Source organism: Monopterus albus, unplaced genomic scaffold, assembly GCF_001952655.1.
Source record: "Monopterus albus unplaced genomic scaffold, M_albus_1.0 scaffold27.1, whole genome shotgun sequence".
NCBI lineage: Eukaryota > Metazoa > Chordata > Actinopteri > Synbranchiformes > Synbranchidae > Monopterus > Monopterus albus.
Genome location: NW_018127907.1, coordinates 878,395 through 897,885, shown reverse-complemented (window position 1 = coordinate 897,885; position 19,491 = coordinate 878,395). Strand labels below are relative to the sequence as shown.

General features: G+C 42.1%; 2 protein-coding genes across 2 annotated transcripts in view; one reads left to right on the top strand and one right to left on the bottom strand.

The window, feature by feature from the left end:
- The window catches only part of mtmr7a (myotubularin related protein 7a), a 12,860-nt gene extending 5,833 nt beyond the window's left edge, over positions 1–7,027 (bottom strand). Inside the window, exons 1-7 of the mRNA XM_020595400.1 lie at positions 7,010–7,027; positions 4,598–4,720; positions 4,250–4,412; positions 3,829–4,028; positions 3,606–3,734; positions 2,296–2,430; positions 1,965–2,097 (exon numbers count right to left, since the gene is read on the bottom strand). Of these exons, the coding sequence (XP_020451056.1) occupies positions 1,965–2,097; positions 2,296–2,430; positions 3,606–3,734; positions 3,829–4,028; positions 4,250–4,412; positions 4,598–4,720; positions 7,010–7,027 (901 nt within the window). The remainder of the gene's footprint in view (positions 1–1,964; positions 2,098–2,295; positions 2,431–3,605; positions 3,735–3,828; positions 4,029–4,249; positions 4,413–4,597; positions 4,721–7,009) is intronic.
- Positions 7,028–9,256: 2,229 nt separating this feature from the next.
- Positions 9,257–19,251, top strand: slc7a2 (solute carrier family 7 member 2). The gene is made up of 12 exons (XM_020595569.1): positions 9,257–9,476; positions 10,551–10,928; positions 11,016–11,171; positions 12,021–12,186; positions 12,428–12,564; positions 12,647–12,869; positions 14,658–14,797; positions 16,835–16,937; positions 17,932–18,143; positions 18,233–18,399; positions 18,483–18,591; positions 18,755–19,251. Exons 2-12 carry the CDS (start codon positions 10,559–10,561, stop codon positions 18,940–18,942), a joined length of 1,971 nt encoding a protein of 656 aa, XP_020451225.1. The 5' UTR covers positions 9,257–9,476; positions 10,551–10,558; the 3' UTR covers positions 18,943–19,251.
- The last annotated feature ends 240 nt before the right edge of the window (positions 19,252–19,491 follow it).

The following is a 19,491-nucleotide window of genomic DNA, read 5'->3' as shown; positions in this document are numbered from 1 at the left end:
TGCTGTGATAAATGGAACCCTGAATTCTGCTGTGTACCAAAATATCCTGGAGGAGAATGTCCGGCCATCCGTTTGTGATCTCAAGCTGAAGCGAACTTGGGTTCTGCAGCAGGACAATGATCCAAAGCACACCAGCAAGTCCACTTCTGAATGGCTGAAGAAAAACAAAATGAAGACTTTGGAGTGGCCTAGTCAAAGTCCTGACCTGAATCCAATTGAGATGCTGTGGCATGACCTTAAAAAGGCGGTTCATGCCCGAAAACCCTCCAATGTGGCTGACTTACAACAATTCTGCCAAGATGAGTGGGCCAAAATTCCTCCACAGCGCTGTAAAAGACTCATGGCAAGTTATCGAAAACGCTTGATTGCAGTTGTTGCTGCTAAGGGTGGCCCAACCAGTTATTATGACAGGGGGGCCAACACTTGTTCACACAGGGCTATATAGTTTTGGATTTTGTTTTCCCTTAATAATAAAAACCTTCATTTAAAAACTGCATGATGTGTTTACTTGTGTTATCTTTGACTCATATATAAATTTGTTTGACGATCTGAAACATTACAGTGTGACAAACATGCAAAAAGATAAGAAATCAGTAAGGGGGCAAACACTTTTTCACACCACTGTATATACACACAACTATTGGACTGAGTGACATTCATGGTCCCCAGAGGATGGAGCCTATTGATTTAACCCTGTAAAGCCTGACACATCACAAAATAGCCAGAACATTCTATTTTTTTGGAACTGAGATGTTTATTAAACCTTTTAACAAAATCCAAAAGAAAATTCAAGATTCAAGATTTTTTTCTTTGCCATTTATGCATAGACAGACAGTCCAGGCATATAGGAATAAATGTGCCATATTATTTTGTTTATTTTTTTTGGATCACATTTGATACATGGGGCATTTTTGGTGCTAACATGCTAACCTCAAATGGTGAACTTACTTGTTACTGTTAATCATCAGTATGTTAGCATGGTCACTGTGAGACTATTAGCATGTGGACTTTAACGTTTGGATAAAATAAACCACCATGAGCTGCAAACAAGACCATAGACTTACTTTTGTTATTGCGCATTTAAATATAAGTAAGACAAAGTCATGCCCAAATACAGTAACTCAGGTGAGACAGACAGTGAAACACACATCTAATTCTGTATTATAAGGCTCACTGTACTGTTTATCTTGTAAAATGTATTTGTCTGTCTTCTGGGTCCACCATAAATATTTGTCATGAATCTGTTGACATTTCATTTGCTGGGGACAACTGATCACTTTTCCACCCTTAATTCAGACACTTTTAGATAACTATAAAAGCATTAAGGTGCTGTCAGAGGTGACAAAGTGTTTTTGCTGACACTACATCAGTTTGCTGACCTGTGAAAGTCACTTAGGAGAGCGTACTTCCATTCAGAAGACATGTTTGAATTTATGCTGCCAGGCAGGGGGTCTAAATCTTAATGAAGCGTGCGATCGGGCAGAGAGAGCCAGGCAAGCTCTGCCTTGAGCTTTTAAAGGACTTCCTTTGTGCTGCCAGGGGGCAAAGAGTTATCACAACTCAGAACAGTTATAACTTTTCAGCCTTGAAATCACATCATTCTCACGCCCTTGCTCTCTCTTTGGGGGATAAAGCCCAGGACTATCCACTCCGGGAAACCAAAATAGCTCTGAAATAAAATCCAGATGGATTCAAAAGTCTTCCTAGCACTCCTGCATGATACACAGAAATTCTCCTGTGAACTTATCTGAGGGCTGACTGCAGCACAGTCCAGTCTGCATGACTGCAAATGAAACACCAAAGTGTAGTGAGGGGTTCTGCTCTATTGAAAAATGTACAATTCATTCCACAAAACACTGATGTGGTGAAACATCAGTGACAGTGACTGTGGTCGCCTTTAAACTGTCACACACTATATTCTAAAAATCAGTGGGAGAAATCATTTTAGGAGACATGATAATTACCTTCCAGCATTTTTTGTTGGCTATTTCTCATAACATGGATGTTCTCTATGCCGATGAACCGGAACTTAATGTTGGAGTAGTTGTCTTCATTTTCGTAGCCTTTTCCTGCAGCTCGGTTTGCGATCGCATTCAGCTACAAAGACATATGATTAGTAGCCAGGATACACTTTCTAAGTGCAAAATAACATGGATTGAAACAAATGTCTGCTGATAATGGTTCAGCCAGTACATGGCAAAACACAGTATGGAAAATAAAGCCCACCTGAACATACAGCACTGTAGTGTAAGAGCTGTGTTTTCACAGGCCATTCCTTAAGCACAAAGGGCTCACCTTAGGCCTGGTGTCCACCACATACATGAAGTCACTGCTGGGATTGGACCTCAAGATGGCCTGCAGCATCTGTTCATCCTCCAGGCAGCGAGCGCTGAAACCTGACAGGGGCTGGCTGCTACGGCAGATGGCGGCCTGGGAGGAGACAAGAGGCACTCGGGCTTCATGCAGAAACGTTTGCTCCTCTGACATTTCATTCAAAGTGAATTTAGCACAACATTTTGGACAAAAACAATAAATCCAATACGTTTGCACCAACCAGAATACAAATGTATGTATTTTTCTCATCTATGTTCAATCCAAATTAATCAACCCCACGATTTCTCATTTCTCCATTAGGAGCCACAGGAAAGTGCCAGAGATTGTTGTGCGATTCCCCCGTCTGACTCACGAACCAGAATGAAGCCCCTTTGTACGAACTGAGCTCCACGCAATGGACCCTCAACCCTGGAAAGCCGACTTTGCACACATAAAGCACTCCGTGTCCAGTGAAGGAGTACCAGGGTAAATTGTGAATGTTCTGGCTTATTCTTGATTCAGATATAGAGCAAACATGAATAACTGCAAATGCATTGTAGGTGATGGTAAGGATTTATGGTATGACTGAATCACAGACTGGCCATCAGTCTTGCTTGACCTCTTCACAAACTGTCCTGTACTGCCCAGCAAAGTTATGGCAAAGGTTCTTTTATCAGAAGCGACCCCTCAACTCACACGTTCAGTAGGTTAATGAACAAAAGCAGAACCAGTAACCTGGCAATAACTTAAAGCACATTTAACAAATTTGATTTATGTCAGGTCGAGTGTCTATGTCAGATACACAGATGAACAACTAAATGATAAAACAAAACCCAGAATACATCTGCAGACAGTATCAATAACTCAGCTAATTCAAGTTTATTTTAGTGGTCCATGACCTTCCAGAACTCATTTTCTGACTTTTTATGATACAAAAACTTGGACTGCTTGAAGAGGGAACTCTGCCCACACAGTGCTGAGAATGATTAACTGGTGTCACAGGTCACTGCAGCAACAAAAACAGGCCAAGCAAAATAAATGAAGCACTGCCATCATGACATTTTACATCTTAATACATGATCTCTTATCTACATTCTTCTGCTAAATATACACGTCGATAGGCTTTCTTCTAACAAGCCTCATAGCATTGCTGTGCAGGGTCTGAGACTTTCGTCCCTACTCATTGCTTGATAGACTGAGAAGCACAGATGCTTCATGTCCCTTGAATTAATACGAGCTGTCATGGGACAAATTTGGAAAACAAAAAGAGAAAATGTATACAGTCAACTTACATGATTTTCTTTGTAGTAGTACGAAAGAGTAGGGAATCTGCCTCTGCTTCTGAACTTGGAGCTCCCTACTATAACTGGAGGCATGGCTGACTCAGGTACGAACAGGTCAGCAGGGTAAGTGTCACTCACCTTTGAAACCAACATAGCAAAAGGATTAGAGACTGTGATGTCCATATTAGGTTAAAAAAAAAGTACAGCCGGTCATAGATGCCAGCTCACTGACCTTGTAGTGTTGGTTGATGGGGGAAAGTTTCCACAGAGAGTTTGGGAGTCCCATTCGGCTGTAATCAGCCTGGAGGTCCAAGAAGTCCCACTCCTGCCGTCTGTTCTCCTCATCAACGTTAGGCTTATATGAGAAGCAATACAGCTCCATGTAACTCTCTGCAAGGCACAACACTGCTAAAGTCTGATGAGCAAAACCTCCTATTTGTTGTGTTGTAAAAGCAGAGGAGAGGTTTAGATTTTGATGTGAATTTCAGAGTAAACTAACAGTAACTCTCATACTAGTGTATCAAGACATTATTCTCAAGGTGGATGTTTCATCCAAACTGGAAAACTAACTCATAAAGATCAATAGTATCAGACTACACCTGTGCAAGAATGTCAATAACTCCATCCTTAGCTGACGTTCAACCACAGCTCACCTGGCTGGGAGAGACGCTGCAGGGACAGGTGAACGTCGTGGCATTCTCGCTCTCCAGGAATGACAAAATGAAGAACCTGGAAGTTCTTACAGTGAATGAGCAGAGGACATCCGGAGGCTGCAGCAGCTTGTTTCTCCACACTGCACACCAAACTGTGAAGCACCTGAAAAGATGAATGGAAGGCAAATATATGCATTTATTTTATGTTTTAGATTGCAAACACACTGTAGGCTATAGCATGCATGAATGCACACAGTGAATAAAGAATATAAACAAAGCAAACGTTATACGTTATCTAAACATTTCTGATTGATTTCTACTCCTTCCTTGAATTGAGATGATGCCTACCCATGTTTCATTTCGCACACCAGCCTCATTCTCTACAAAGATGGTGTGTGTGGCCGTCAGGTAGAGGGTGCCCACCCTCCTCTTTCTGGGAAACACTCTGTCGAGCAGCCTGACGTTCTCCACCTAGAGGCGGATGCGGACAACCTGCATCAAACACCTGCACACGAGCAACTACGTGTGCAGGTGTGTCACAACTGTGGCTGTGACACACCTGCACACGTGTTTTAATTGCACTGATACACAAACACACCCAGCTGCCAAATCAACAGGAAGACCCGGGGTGACTACGTGGCGCGCACACTCCGTTTAAACATGCACGTTTGCTTAATTATCTGAATTAAAATTTTGCATGAACCATGAGTGCACATGATGACGGCTCGAGTGAAAGTGTCCAGTGCGGAAGTGGAGCTAAATCACCCCAAGTAGAAAAGGTTAAATCACCGCAGTCAGACCCGCGCCCATTCGGCAGCTGAACAGATGACCCGCGGCTTCCTGCGGCTGCCGAACCTGTCACCGAACTACCCACAGAGCAGCATGTGTGTCTGGGTGTTGTGTGAAGCGTCAGTCACCGAGGCAGCTGGTCCGCGGCGCCCAGGAAGGAGCTGCCATCAGCCCGATGCAGCCCGAGCTTTACCCGCGGAGCCGACACCGCAGGGTCCTAAACCCCGCTACGTCTCCAGCTGTGGCCTGAGGAAAACGCCACGGGCAGTTCAGGTGCTCACTGGGCTGCTGTTTAAGTAGGTGTTCACCGCGAAAAGTAACGCGATTCAAATGTGTCACGCTACACATCTTCACTGAAATTGCTTAAAGGATATTAATTAAGTGATTTATTGATAACTAAGAGCTTAAAATGATGGTGAGAGTAACTTAGAAAAGTATGATTTTGCGTGTTTTTACAGAAATGACAACAGAGAACGTGAAAGTAAGTCAAAGGACTATCAAAGTGATTTCAGAAAAGGCAGATATACTGCACTATAGACAGGGCTTTATGTTTAAAACATGAAATTAAGAAGGCTCAAATAAAAAAAAATGGCTGTTTGTTATGACTTATGATGTGCTTTGGAAAGAGGAATTGATTATCAAGCTAATTTCTCAAATGGTAGGTTAATATCAGTAGGAATAGGATAGAAGTTTAGTGATAGTTATTTAGTAGAAGATGGAACACCTCAGTATAAGTCTAGTATTTTCTACTACCATAAATGATGTATTTAGTACAATACATCTGTTGTAGTTTCCCTATTTGCACATGATGGAGTTGTGTGGAAAAGAGGTAGACATTTAGAATTCGTAGCTAAGAAATTACAAGAAGCAAAAGGGAATGTAGAAACATGGGCATTAGATTGGGGTTTTAGAGTTTTACAAAAAGAAGATCTGATACTCAAGTTAATCTTAAGCTGTACGGAGATGGTCTGGACAAAGTAGACTGTTTTAGATATTTGGGGATTTGGTTTGATAAGATTATTTGGGCACTACATAAAAGAAAAATTATTGAAAAATGCAAGGTAATAAATGTTATTAGATGTTTGAGGGGTAAGGAGTGGGGAGCCAGTAGCTTGATTTAATCATATCTGTTAGATTATGGTAGTGTAGTATATGAATCAGAATGCAAGACTGTTGAAAAAGTTGAACACCATGCAATTTTAAGACTCGGTTGTGGGGCCATAATGACAACATCAGTTTCAGCTCTACAAGCAGAAATGGGCGAAATGCCTCTGGATTTAAGAACCGAGTTGGCATTGATATATTGGACAAAATTAAAGGGGCATAAGGAGAGTCAGCCAACTCAGAGTGTTGGAACTGTGTCAAGAAAAGGTGAAAGGTCAGCAGAGGACTTTTGGATGGAAGATAGAAAGCAGGATCAATGAAGCAGGGCTGGGGGACAAAGGAGTAAGTCCTACTGTTCCATTATCTTCTTTTTATATTGTGCTGTGTTAAATTCAGTGTTGACAGCAGACAGAAAACAACAAAAGTGGTGAGTTAAACTAAGCAGCAGTAGATTAACATAATTCCAGCCTTGGTGACTGAGCTGATATTTGTGCTTGCTTGTTATGTTTTATCACAGATATTAAAATAAAAAGCTTGGAGATGAGCTTGACACCGTAAAGGAGAAGGTTTGAAGCCAAATATTTATTTAGAGTTGTAAACTTCAGAAATCCCCCATTCATATCAGCCAATTTTACAAGAACCCATATCCCTAAGTGTGGAATTCATTTTTGGAAGAGTCATTGCAGGCTGAGGGACTTGGTGTAAAGCCAACCTGTCACTACAGTTAACCCACAGGCCAAATGATTCTTGGATACCACAGACTATATTTTAAGAATCTGGCGCTGTTGCCAAATGTGTTGGAACAAAAGATGGCACTAAATGTTCAGTATATTTTTCTGAGATTAAAGCTATTGTACCGTGACCCACGTCCAAATATTTGACCATTGTCCGGAACTATGAAAGGTCACATTATTAGATTTAAATCTCAGCAAATATAGTTTTCTTTTTTTAAAACCAGAGTCAGACCTATTAAACACTGGACTAGGTGTGTACACTGATCTAGACAAACACAGTAAATCACTTTTAGTCAATCTAAGAACAGGTAATAACTTCAGGCTAGAGTCCCCAGACAGTTCTTAAAATGTAATATGAAAAGGCTTTGTACTCATTTACTGCATGCAAGAGATACAACATTTAAACCATGGCTCATATTAGTCTCCGCTTATTTCTTTACATTTTTTCATTGAGCTGCTGAGACAGGTGAAAATGCTAAAGATAATTCAGGTTATAGGTTCAACTTGGCAGCGAGATTGTCATTTTATATGAACTAGACTTTGGTATTTATTTTTATATTGATTTCTTTACTATGCAAAAGGAAGTAGAAACACTTTAATTCCATTACCCCTAGTTATCTTTTGCTTTGTCCTTTATGTTAACCTGCACTGTTCATACAGTATAAACCTAGTATATTGTTGTCAGATCTAGCTGTAAGTAGCTTATTGAGGCCACTTGCACCTGTTGTCTACCTTATCCGTAATTGTTCACTCTAACATTTCCTAGTGACATCAGTGTTAACTGGCGCAAGCAGGCCCGCTGTCCGTAAGGCAAACACCACTCAATCTGTTGACCATATCCCAGCTAGGTCACTCAGCCATCGGAGGGCAAATGCATTCAATTGGCTTCATACAATTAACGCAGGTCAACAATGAACTACGGTGAGCCAGTCACTCCTCTCCATTCTTTCCATGGTTACAGTGACGATCTGCATGTGAAGAAACCTAATGCAAGTTCCAAAAGCAAGTATGTTTGTGGTGCAGGAGGACATCATGGCATTACGTAAATCCTAAGGCCTTTCTCAGAAACATCAGTTTGACATTTTTAAATGTTACACTTTAAAATATATATCTGAAGCTGATTTCATGTGTATTGCAGTTCACATGACTATACATACAGCTACAGATACCGTTTGGTCCTATGTGTAGTTTAGTTGGCAAAGGGGGGAATCTAGGTTATGTTTGTTAATAAATATTTAAAACTGCATTAATGTAACAAGATGAATACCCAATTCACCAGCTTTAATGATCTGCTACAACTTGTCTGAGTAGCTAGAAATGTCCTCCAGTTTTTGTTCCTTTATGCCCTGTAATCATTTGACAGGAGCTTTATTTATACCCTCTGTTAGGACTGAAATATAGCCTGTGGGCTGTATTTGTGTTAAATCTGATAGTGGCAGTTGTATTGTAGATAAAGGTGTGTGTGTTTTAGAAACATGTTAAACACACACACACTGGCTTTAACAGTAGGGTCTCCAGTCAGCCCACCACTAAGCAAAGTATTTGCTTTCCCATCAGCATGCAGGTCAGATAATCAGCCCCTGCAGCCAAGGTTTGGTGGGCGATCGGCCATGATGCTTGGTTGGATGGACAAACTGAGAGAGCTGGCTGTTGTCATGTTGCCGAGCCTCTGGTCTGTGGGTTGGTTGGTGTTTCTAGGGCGCAGCTGCCACCTTCCCACTGAGATCTTAAGCTGGTTTGAGCTGGTCTTGGCAATGACACTACAAACTCAACCTTAGTTATAATTCACAGGCGGTGTTTGATTTAAAAAAAATGCTAAAGTTGTTGTGGAGCTGCCAGAGTTTTGTTGCTGTACAGTACTAGAGTGAGTGTGCTATTGATTTGGTAATGCCATTGAGTTCAATAGCTCAGAGAACATTGAGCAATACCTTCCCCCCCATTAGGAGGACTTAAACCCCCAGTAGCTCATCCATCCCTCATTGGTCAATCGGCACCCATGCTTTTAGCAGTACTCCTGTGGGCTGCACTGGGTAAACACGGTCTGTCTCAATGTTTGTCAGCATCAGTTGCCTAATCATTTATCAGCAGTCAGAAGCAGCTGGGACCTATCTGACCTCAGTGTGTGAAATCCCAATTTCTACTGTGAAAATCACCCTCCTGTCTTCTCAATGGGAGCCTGTGGTGCAGTGTTACCTCCACAAAGTAATATCCCCCAAATCACAAGCATGGAGGTAGCGCACACACACACACACACACACACACACACACACACACACACACACACACACACAAACACACACACTCTCTCTCTGTCTCTCCCTCTCCTCTCCCACCTCCCTTCTCAGGGCTGTCACTCCCAGACAGTTTTGGGGTTGGCTTAAATGCTGGGGACAAAAGGGAGGAGGAATAATACTGCTCTGCACACTGTACGTGCTAGCATAGTGACTTTTGAGCAAACTGGTTTTGAGGCTCTAGTTCATGGAATAATTAGTAATAGGTTGACTTTTATCTGTGCCTCATGTGCAACTGATCTGCAGAAAGAAGCTGGAAGAAAGGCAGTTTGACAGTCTTCTTGTTTCAGTGTTTGAACTTTCTAACAGGTAGGTGTGTGTCTCTAGTGAGTAGAAAAACATGTAACATATTTGTTCAGTGGTTATCCATGAATTTAGAAGTCATAGTCAGAATTTTTGCAATAGCTCTGGGTTGTTTGTTACCCTGCAGTTTGTGGCGAATTTTAACATTTTCAGTTTAAGATATATGCTACAGCTTTGTCACTGTGGTGTGAAATACTGTATATGTGACAAGTCGGGAAAGATTTCAACAACCTTGAAAGGCTAAATTACTGCTGTTTTGTGCTGTTATTTCCACAACTGATCCTTCACTTGTAGATTTCATTTGGATTTCTGCGATCTGCAGGTTTCAGCCCCTGTATTCGTGAAGAGACTGTAATATGGTCCACATTATAACGTTAATGACCTAGCACATCCAAAACTCACCTCTTGGTCTGAGCATCCACACTGAAATAGAGATCAGTGCATATTTGGATGGTCGTCGGTATTAATTTACAGTCAAAGTTTTTGTTCAACGGAGCTGTCATAACTTCAAACGCATGCTAGTAACTGTTCACTGGAGAGCAGGGATTCGTTTCCTCAGCAATTGTATTCATGCAAATGCTTTAGGAAGCTTCCTTAGGAAACATAAATGAAAAGAGATATTTTTAGATACAGAATAATGAAAAGAAAACAACCCCTGCAGTTTCTCCCTGTTATGTACTTAGTAAAGTAAATGGTAAAGAGGGCTCCCTAAATCTTTGTCATATTGATGACTTCACATCTCCTTTGATAGCAGCCCTTTGATTACAATTGGATCTGCACCATAATCCCAAGCACTAGATGTTGATTGCATAACTTTATCCCATTGTAGCTTTTGGCTTTCTAAAAAGGACTTTATCATTTGTAGGGTTAACCTTGCTGTCAACAGTCCTAGCCCCAGATTTGTTTCATGCTCATATTTTATGTAATTTACTTTCAGTATTTATTAAGAGAACAGCTGCAATAGCAAAGCAGGTGGAGTTAAATCAGACACGATCATTTGATTTCACAGTTCTTGTACCTTCTCTTGAATGTTAGAGTTGAACAGTAGTACAGATGGGATGTAATCACTTGGCTGCACAGGTGGCAACATGCTGGAACAAGTTCTGTCATTTGGCCGCTCCCTGGTGCGCAGAAAAGTGGTTGACCTGAGCAACCTGGAGGAGTCCAAGCTCTGCCGCTGCCTGGGAACCGTTGACCTGATCGCCCTGGGGGTCGGCAGCACTCTGGGCGCCGGCGTCTATATCCTGGCTGGTGAGGTAGCCAAGAGCAACTCGGGCCCCAGCATTGTCATCTCCTTCCTAATTGCCGCCCTGGCCTCTGTCATGGCTGGACTGTGTTACGCTGAGTTTGGCGCCCGTGTCCCCAAAACAGGCTCTGCTTACCTTTACAGTTATGTGACTGTAGGGGAGATATGGGCCTTCATCACTGGTTGGAACCTCATTCTTTCCTACGTGATTGGTGAGTTAGTGACAATCTGTGGCTCATGTTTTTTTTTTTTTAAAAGCTACTGGTTCTTCATGGTGTTTACTTTTTGTTTTCTCATAGGTACCTCCTCAGTTGCCAGAGCTTGGAGTGGCACATTCGATGAAATGATCGGAGGACACATAGAGATTTTCTGTAAGACTTACTTCAGCATGAACTCTCCTGGTTTGGCTCAGTATCCTGACTTCTTCGCTGTCTGCCTGATACTGCTGCTCTCTGGTAAGGCTGCAAATAAAGGATGGATATCATGGAAAAAAGAAAGGGAAATTAGATCAGCTGTTTATTTTTATGAGCCACAGCTGGCATGATTCAACGAAGAGATGTAGGATGATGGTGGCTAATGGGATAGGACACATGCACCCCAGAGTTTTGTCAGTCCGTTGGGAGCCTGCATTTGCTCCCCTTCCATTTCAAAAACTCCCTTATCATTCAGCAGCACCCTGCTTCTCTTTCCCACTGTCATGCATGATTGCAACTGGGAACTGTCCAGTACTACAGTTTCTTTACAACCTCGGGCCACCGAGAAGCTCCACTCTAGCATCTGACAGTTTAAAATTCATTTCCTGTGGTCAGATTCATGACTGTGCAAGTAGACACGTTGTAGTTACATTCCACCTTTATGACCCTCAGGCTAAATCTTCACCATGGGCTTTTTGCTGACAGTGTGCCAACACGATTATTACATCAGAGCAGAAACAATCCACAGTTTTTACGTACCACAGATGTATAGCTTATTTGATAGCTCCCTTCCCCCTGCTCCACTGTGCTCTACTACCTGCTGCTACGCTCCGCCAAGCTCTACCCAGCTCTTCAGATCTTTATTATGAAATGACAATAACATATACAACTGTATACAACTTCACCAAGATGCTGCTGTAACATTGCTTAGTCTTTTTATGAGCATCATGCTCAGTTGTCAAAAATGCAACTGGTGTTGGCTCCTTAGCTCCTGGAAAAATGTTAGGTTTTTGGGTTAAGTGACACAACTTCACAATAGTGATTAATAATAATGATATGAGCAAAGACTTTATGGGCATTAACGGGTTAAATGACTTTGTGCTCGATCAGGACTCCTGTCATTTGGTGTGAAAGAGTCAGCCTGGGTCAATAAAATCTTCACTTCCATCAACGTGCTCGTGCTCTTGTTTGTCATCATCTCCGGCTTCGTCAAAGGGGACGCACACAACTGGAAGATAACAGAAGAATCCCTCGTAAATGTCACCATAGTTACGAGGTAACTATGTTGTAATCGTATCACGTGTTGAGCTGATTAAAAGGCAGTAAATTAGACATTTGCAGCAAAAATCACAGGTACAGTAAGACATGTAAACTTCACTGCGCTGAATTTAAAGACATGGCTAAAGAACAACATTGCTATCAGTGCACTGTCAGTCAGGTCTGTTTGTGCTCTGAGAAGGCAGTAGGCAGTTTGTCATCTCCATTTTTAGCCCAAGTGGTGTTGTAAAATATTTCAGGAACTTGTCAGTGACGGCCAATGTGAGCAGTGATTATGGAGTTGGAGGATTTATGCCCTATGGCTTCAGTGGGACCTTAGCTGGAGCTGCCACCTGCTTCTATGCTTTTGTTGGATTCGACTGTATTGCAACAACAGGTGAGACTGATAGGTTTCGACTTTGTGTGGTTTGACTTCATGACAAACTAAATGTAATGATCTTTCCCCATGTTTGTGACAGGTGAGGAGGTGAAGAACCCTCAGAGGGCCATTCCCATTGGCATCGTGGTGTCACTGACTGTGTGTTTCCTGGCCTACTTTGGTGTGTCTGCTGCACTGACTCTGATGATGCCCTACTACCTGCTGGATGAGAAGAGCCCTCTACCCATGGCCTTTGAATATGTGGGATGGGGCCCTGCCAAATATGTGGTTGCTGTGGGTTCACTGTGCGCCCTCTCTACTAGGTAACCTCTGGATTTGCTTTGCCAAAACAAGTTGAGGAAAAAATATTAATATTCATGGTTTAAGATTTACTGTATTTGAGCCAGTATGATGTATATTATGAGAGTCATTTCTGATTGATATGCATGCTATAAATGGGGAATAATGATGAGATCTGCTGAAATTGAGACCATATCTTTGTTTATGTCTTGATACTGGATTGTTTCCTGTTGCTGATGGGATGTAGTGGGTGCAAGGCTTAATTCTCTCTGTAATGAGGTACCTGCATGACTTTATATACTACTTACAGACAGGTGACAGATGAATGGAAAAGCCAACATAAAGCATTTCAGTGAGGTGACATGTCACCAGAACATTTTCAGTGCACCTCTTCTTGAGGGATGAACACCGTTCTTCTAAAAGATATTCCTTCATTTGGTGTTTTGACGATGGTAGGCCCATGACACACCAAGCTGATGGCCGGCCCTCGGCCACTACGGGCTGTCGGTGACTGTCAGGGCTTGTCTTCCCCGTGTGACCAGCACCATTGGTACTAGTCAGACCCTGCTGGCAGGTTTTCAGCTGATTAAGCACGTTGAATAGACAGTGGGCCTCGTTGGTGAGAGAGACAACTCTGACTGGCAGTTCTGTTTAGTGTTCTTCCGCAACCAAAAAGACCAAATGGCGGTGTCATTTGCAACTTTTTGTCAGACATATTCTCAATTAGAAGTGACTTTTAACAGCAGCTGTGTTGGGAGGTTGAACAGCTGGCCTTGTGGTGTGGTCGCAACAACCTGGAACTGAACACACTCAAATCAGTGGAGATGACAATGGACTTTAGGAAGAGACTGTGGTGACTGTGAAAGCCACAGCATATGACTTATCATTTTCATACTCCTCAAAGCATTCAGCGCCCTGTGGATGGGGGCACTGTCATGCTGGGAAGGACCGCTCCCATCAGGTTAGAAATATTTCATCATAGGATAAAGATGCTCACTTAGCATTGATTTGCAGTGGCCCTTCTCTCTAAGAGAACACGTGGACCCAAACCATGCCAGCATCACCATTCATTGTTTCTCCACTCATTTATTCAGGGTTTTCCTTTAATATGTCACCTGTCTGTGTATTACTATATAGGTATCTGTTCATATATCAGTTTTGTCATGACGTGATATTCTGGTGTGCCTTGATTCTGTCTTTCTTCCCTGACGGTATGCTTTATAATTTCCTCTTCAGTTTTTTCAGCAAACACTAGTGCAAGTCAGTCATTTATCACATTCGACACAAATCATTTAATTTTTGAATTAAATTTAGCATTTTATGTTAAAGTACTGCCCTTTTGGCGGTTTTGAAAACTATTCTGCAATGCAGCCAATTGTTTTTACAATTTCTGCCAATTGTGGAACCACTTTGATTCACATTTTATATATGTAAAGGGAATGTTTACACTCCTGGGGAATGTAAAGACTCAAGTGCTCATGAAACCCCTTTAAAAAGCTATTTGAAACATAATTTCAAACATGGAAACCTGACTATTAAGGGCATTAGTATGTATTCAGTGGCTGAGTAGCTAAACAAAGACATCAGCCATTCTCCTCTGAGAGCATGTCCAGTGAGGCTTCCATTATTTTAAGTAGATGTAAAAGATGAAAATGATGATTGTATAGGACTGTTGCCAACAGGAAAGAAAAACATTCACTGACTGTGATCATGCTCTGAGGCTTTGATGTGACTGCAGCTGTGTATGCGTGTCTGTATTTGGGGTTCTTGACTAACGTGTTGGTCTTGCATGTCTCTGCTGTCTCATGCAGTCTGCTGGGCTCCATTTTCCCTATGCCCCGTGTAATCTATGCTATGGCAGCGGATCGGGTGCTTTTCAAAGCCTTATCCCGAATCAATCCTAAGACGAAGACCCCACTTATTGCCACTATGATGTCCGGTGTAGTAGCAGGTGAGAGCCAGGGAGCGTCCAGTGAGATCACTCCTGCTAATCTTTCTCCACCAATCAACTATGAAAGACACAAAGATGCAGATAATCATTTGATTCTCCTTTCCCTCACATTCATACAGTGCAGCCATCCTGGAACTGAAACCTTCTGCTTTAAATGATCCAGTTTTCAGGAAGTTTCTGCTCCCTATACACAATGGTGTTCTTTCACAGTTGTGCAGGTGTCATGTTTTCTTTCCCAGAATTCCCTCAGCTTACCCATGAACCCTCTTCTCCCTAGCCTGTTGGGATCCATGTTCCCTCTGCCGCGCATTCTCTTTGCCATGGCACGAGATGGCATTCTGTTCAAATTTATGTCCAAAGTGAGTAAGCGCCAGTCTCCTGTGGCTGCCACCATGGCAGCAGGTACCACTGCGGGTAAGCTTCCGAGACATGGATTTGCCTGTCATGTCATCGTATCGTCTGGCGTTTGGCTTTTATGTTTTTGTACACATTGTCAAGTATTAATGGTGTCAGTGGTGGCTGCATGTTAAACTTGGTGACTGTGCTTTCAAAAGCATGTGACAAATCCATTATGCTCGTCATTAAGTTGCTTTTCTTATTTTAAGAAGTGTGTTCACTGCTCCAGGCGCCAGGGCCATCTGGCTTTTGGTTACTTTTTCAGAAAAATAAAATAAGAGAAATAACTACTGGAAAGTTTTCTGAGTGCATTTTAACATCGGGAATGTTTTTCATTCCATTTATTTATTTTTAAGCGATGCTGGTGGCTTGGCTTTAGCAATGTCAGTTGGTCTGAGATACAGCAACTGTTGGATGGATTGGCATGAAATTTGGTGCATGCACTCATGAGCCCGTGATGATGAGTTTGTAATAATTTAGGGCCGTTCCATACCTGTCGTAAGGTCAAAATTTGAATTGGTCCAAATGCCTGTAAATGTTGGCTAACATGCTAAATTAAGTTTCTGGATATAATAAACATTATACCTGCTTAACATATTAGCATTGTTATTGTGAGCGTTTTACTGGGGCATGCTGTTTTTTAGCATTTATCTCAAAGCACAGCCTGACAGAGCTGCTAAGCACTTGTCATTAATCTAAAGCTACTTTGGGGTTGTAAAGCTTCATCAGGACAACTTCCTTTAAAACTCTTGTTTATTGTACGGTAATCACTAAGGCAGTTTTTTTTTTAAATAGAGAAGCTTATCACGCTGGGGTAAATCATATTTAGTAGGTGTATTTATAGTGTTATAATGTTGATGGTGATATTTTGGTCCTTTCACAATAATGAAATTACAGGACACTTTCTCTCAGCAGCCTTTGGCTACTTAAGTGCTTCTAATTCAGTAGACTTCAAAACAATCACTTCCATTTATTTTACTCTTACATGTAAGTGGTATTTTAATATTGAGTAGAAACTCAAACAGGCTGGCCTTTGGGGACTGATGTGGTGCTTTCACAATGTTAAGAATACTGTGCCTACATCTAAGTAGGTGTACATAGCTGCATGGTGCTCACTGTGCTCAGGTGTTGGGGTGGATGACCTGGGGAAGAAGCTGGCAGATGTGAACCCTGGGAGGGTTCACCGCACCGTAGGCCGTGCACTAAACACCTGACCGAACAGGGCAGGGGATTCTTACTTTATTTTAATAATGTAATGTGGTGAGCTGCAGGGGACATACCACTGCTCTGTGTCTGAAGTGTGCCGCTGAGATACAAGAGAGGGACGAGCACATCAAACAGCACTTGGAGGTGGTCACAGCTGTCAGCCCGGGAAACCTTTAACGTCTTTTTTTTTTCTTTCTTTCTTTCTTTTATTAAAACATGTCTGCATGAAATTTAACCTGTCCTTTCCTTGTGGATCCCTGGTTCATGGTGCACCTGATAAAAGCAGCTTTTCTGTTTGTATATCAAGAACATTAAGGTTATTGTACAACTAAATGTAAACTTTCAAGTGTTTTGTGAGAATGATCAGTAATTTCACATAAGTGTTCTTTTAAAGGCGAAAACGTTTGTGTTAATCGTGTGGTTTGCTCACTGTAGCCATCATGGCTTTCCTGTTTGACCTGAAAGCCCTGGTTGACATGATGTCCATTGGGACTCTTCTGGCCTACTCACTGGTTGCTGTGTGCGTACTGATCCTCAGGTGGGTACGTTTCTAGAATATAGCTTTATAATGATCATTTGCAGGAAAACGTGGTTGTACAGCCTTGTGTAACAGCTTCCCTAAGTGTTTTTCCGAAAGCCACAGGCATGAGTACCCTGGTACCATGTGAAATGTACTCTGCACCTCAAGCTGTTGCACCACAGTGGTGATGTAAAAGCTGTGAATGCCCCCGTCTTATGAATGTAAAGTGGCTGACTGACTGAGTGAATGAAAGTGTTTACTTAAGTTTCTGTTGTACACCTACAGTATTGTTCAAAATAATAGCAATACAATGTGACTAACCAGAATAATCCAGGTTTTTAGTATATTTTTTATTGCTACATGGCAAACAAGTTACCAGTAGGTGCAGTAGATTCTCAGAAAGCAAACAAGACCCAGCATTCATGATATGCACGCTCTTAAGGCTGTGCAATTGGGCAATTAGTTGAAAGGGGTGTGTTCAAAAAAATAGCAGTGTCTGCTGTTGACTGTACAAACACAAAACTATGTTGTACAAACATTTTTGTTTCTAGGATTTAGCAATCCTGTGAATCACTAAACTAATATTTAGTTGTATGACCACAGTTTTTTAACTGCTTCACATCTGTGTGGCATGGAGTCAACCAACTTGTGGCACCTTTCAGCTGTTAATCCACTCCATGATTCTTTAACAACATTCCACAATTCATTTACATTTGTATGGTATGTATTGTATTGTATGGTGGTCGCACTAATGTGACTCATCGCCACAGTAAACAGTGTTTCTTTTCTGTGTTAAACCCAAATTATAGACTTTAGTTGGCTTGTGTGTTAAAACAAAATAGCTTTAAATACAACCTAAGTAATTTGTATCTGTATAGAGGTTATACTGAACATAAACATGCAGTACTTAAAGACCCAAAAAAACACTGAACTTTTTATTTAGAGAGCAGCAGTGTGGCTTTTTGTTCTTTAGACTGTAGTAAAATGACCCTTTGATGCCTCTGACCTCCAGGTATCAGCCTATTGGAGCTCTGGAGCGGCGTGCAGGTACAGGTGAGAGGGACTACCTGTCCTCTGAAGAGGGCGAGTCAGACCTGACAGAGTCAGAGTCTCACCTCAACATGCTAAAAGGTGGCAGCTCAACGCTGCAGACTATCCTACATCCCCCTGTCTCACCCTCTGAGGGTTCCTCCTGTGTGGTCAACACATCCGTCTGTGTACTAGGTATGCAAGCCAGGTTAACGGCATTAACTGGTGCTCTTATATGGTGTCTTTTTACAAGTCTGGATTAAGTATGTGTTCTCAAACCACAGTGTTGGTAGTGTGCGTGGTCAGCTATCTCTCCACATACCATTTCAACTCCATCCTTGGTATGGAAGTGTGGATCCTGGCTTTGCTGTCTGCATGTCTCCTCATCTTCAGCGGCTGCATCTTCATGGTCTGCAGGCAGCCTCAGACCAGCAAGAAGGTCTCCTTCATGGTGTGTAGCAGCTCAGCAGGTACTGCACAGTGGTACTGGGTAGATGTAACTCATCAAAACTGATGTGCTTGTTGCCATCCCAGGTTCCCCTTCTGCCTTTTTTGCCCATTCTGAGCATATTTGTCAATATTTATCTGATGGTTCAGCTGAGTGGAGACACCTGGATCCGATTCTCTGTGTGGATGGCTGTGGGTGAGTGCTCAATAACTATGAACAGCCATGACCCATTATGAATATTTAAATGAATAGTTTGACATTTTTAAAAATTTCACTTGTCAAACATTAGATGGTCAGCATAGATTTCATGCCATAGTGGGTTTTTCTGGTATTTTATCTCTTCCAACACTTCTCTCAGGTTTCCTGATCTACTTTGGCTATGGCATGTGGCACAGTGTGGAGCACCAGCGCCAACTTCAGCATCCTTTAAACAGCAGCGGCACCCAGGGGAACGGCACGACCAGCAGGGAGAACCATGTTGGCATGGGTGCAGCAGGAGAAGACAAGGAGCATTTCATCTGCCCAGAAAAGACCAGCCAGTGTTAGAGTTCATCAGTTAATTCGGAGACTCTGAGAGGCAACAGATGCATAATAGTAGCTCTGCCTTCATGCACCTGTACATATTTCATCGCAAGCACATTCACTCTGAAAATGCAGCGTCAGTATTGTGTATTGGCAGTCGCATGACGGGGTGGCGCTCTGTTACTGTGATGGGACCACATCCTGTAGGTCACATTTATGGACAGCATGGCGGCAGAACTGAACAGACAGGTAACACACTGGAGGGTGAGGTTCATTTACAGTATTGTTCAAAATAATAGCAGTACAATGTGACTAACCAGAATAATCCAGGTTTTTAGTATATTTTTTATTGCTACATGGCAAACAAGTTACCAGTAGGTGCAGTAGATTCTCAGAAAGCAAACAAGACCCAGCATTCATGATATGCACGCTCTTAAGGCTGTGCAATTGGGCAATTAGTTAAAAAGGGTGTGTTCAAAAAAATAGCAGTGTCTGCCGTTGACTGTACAAACACAAAACTATGTTGTACAAACGTTTTTGTTTCTAGGATTTAGCAATCCTGTGAATCACTAA

Bases quoted from the DNA above. Each gene is read 5' to 3' on its own strand.
- slc7a2 (XM_020595569.1), top strand. From the start codon at position 10,559: ATGCTGGAACAAGTTCTGTCATTTGGCCGCTCCCTGGTGCGCAGAAAA. The intron at 10,929-11,015 runs GTGAGTTAGTGA...GTTTTCTCATAG, and splicing joins CATTCTTTCCTACGTGATTG to GTACCTCCTCAGTTGCCAGA. The intron at 16,938-17,931 runs GTGGGTACGTTT...TCTGACCTCCAG, and splicing joins GTGTGCGTACTGATCCTCAG to GTATCAGCCTATTGGAGCTC.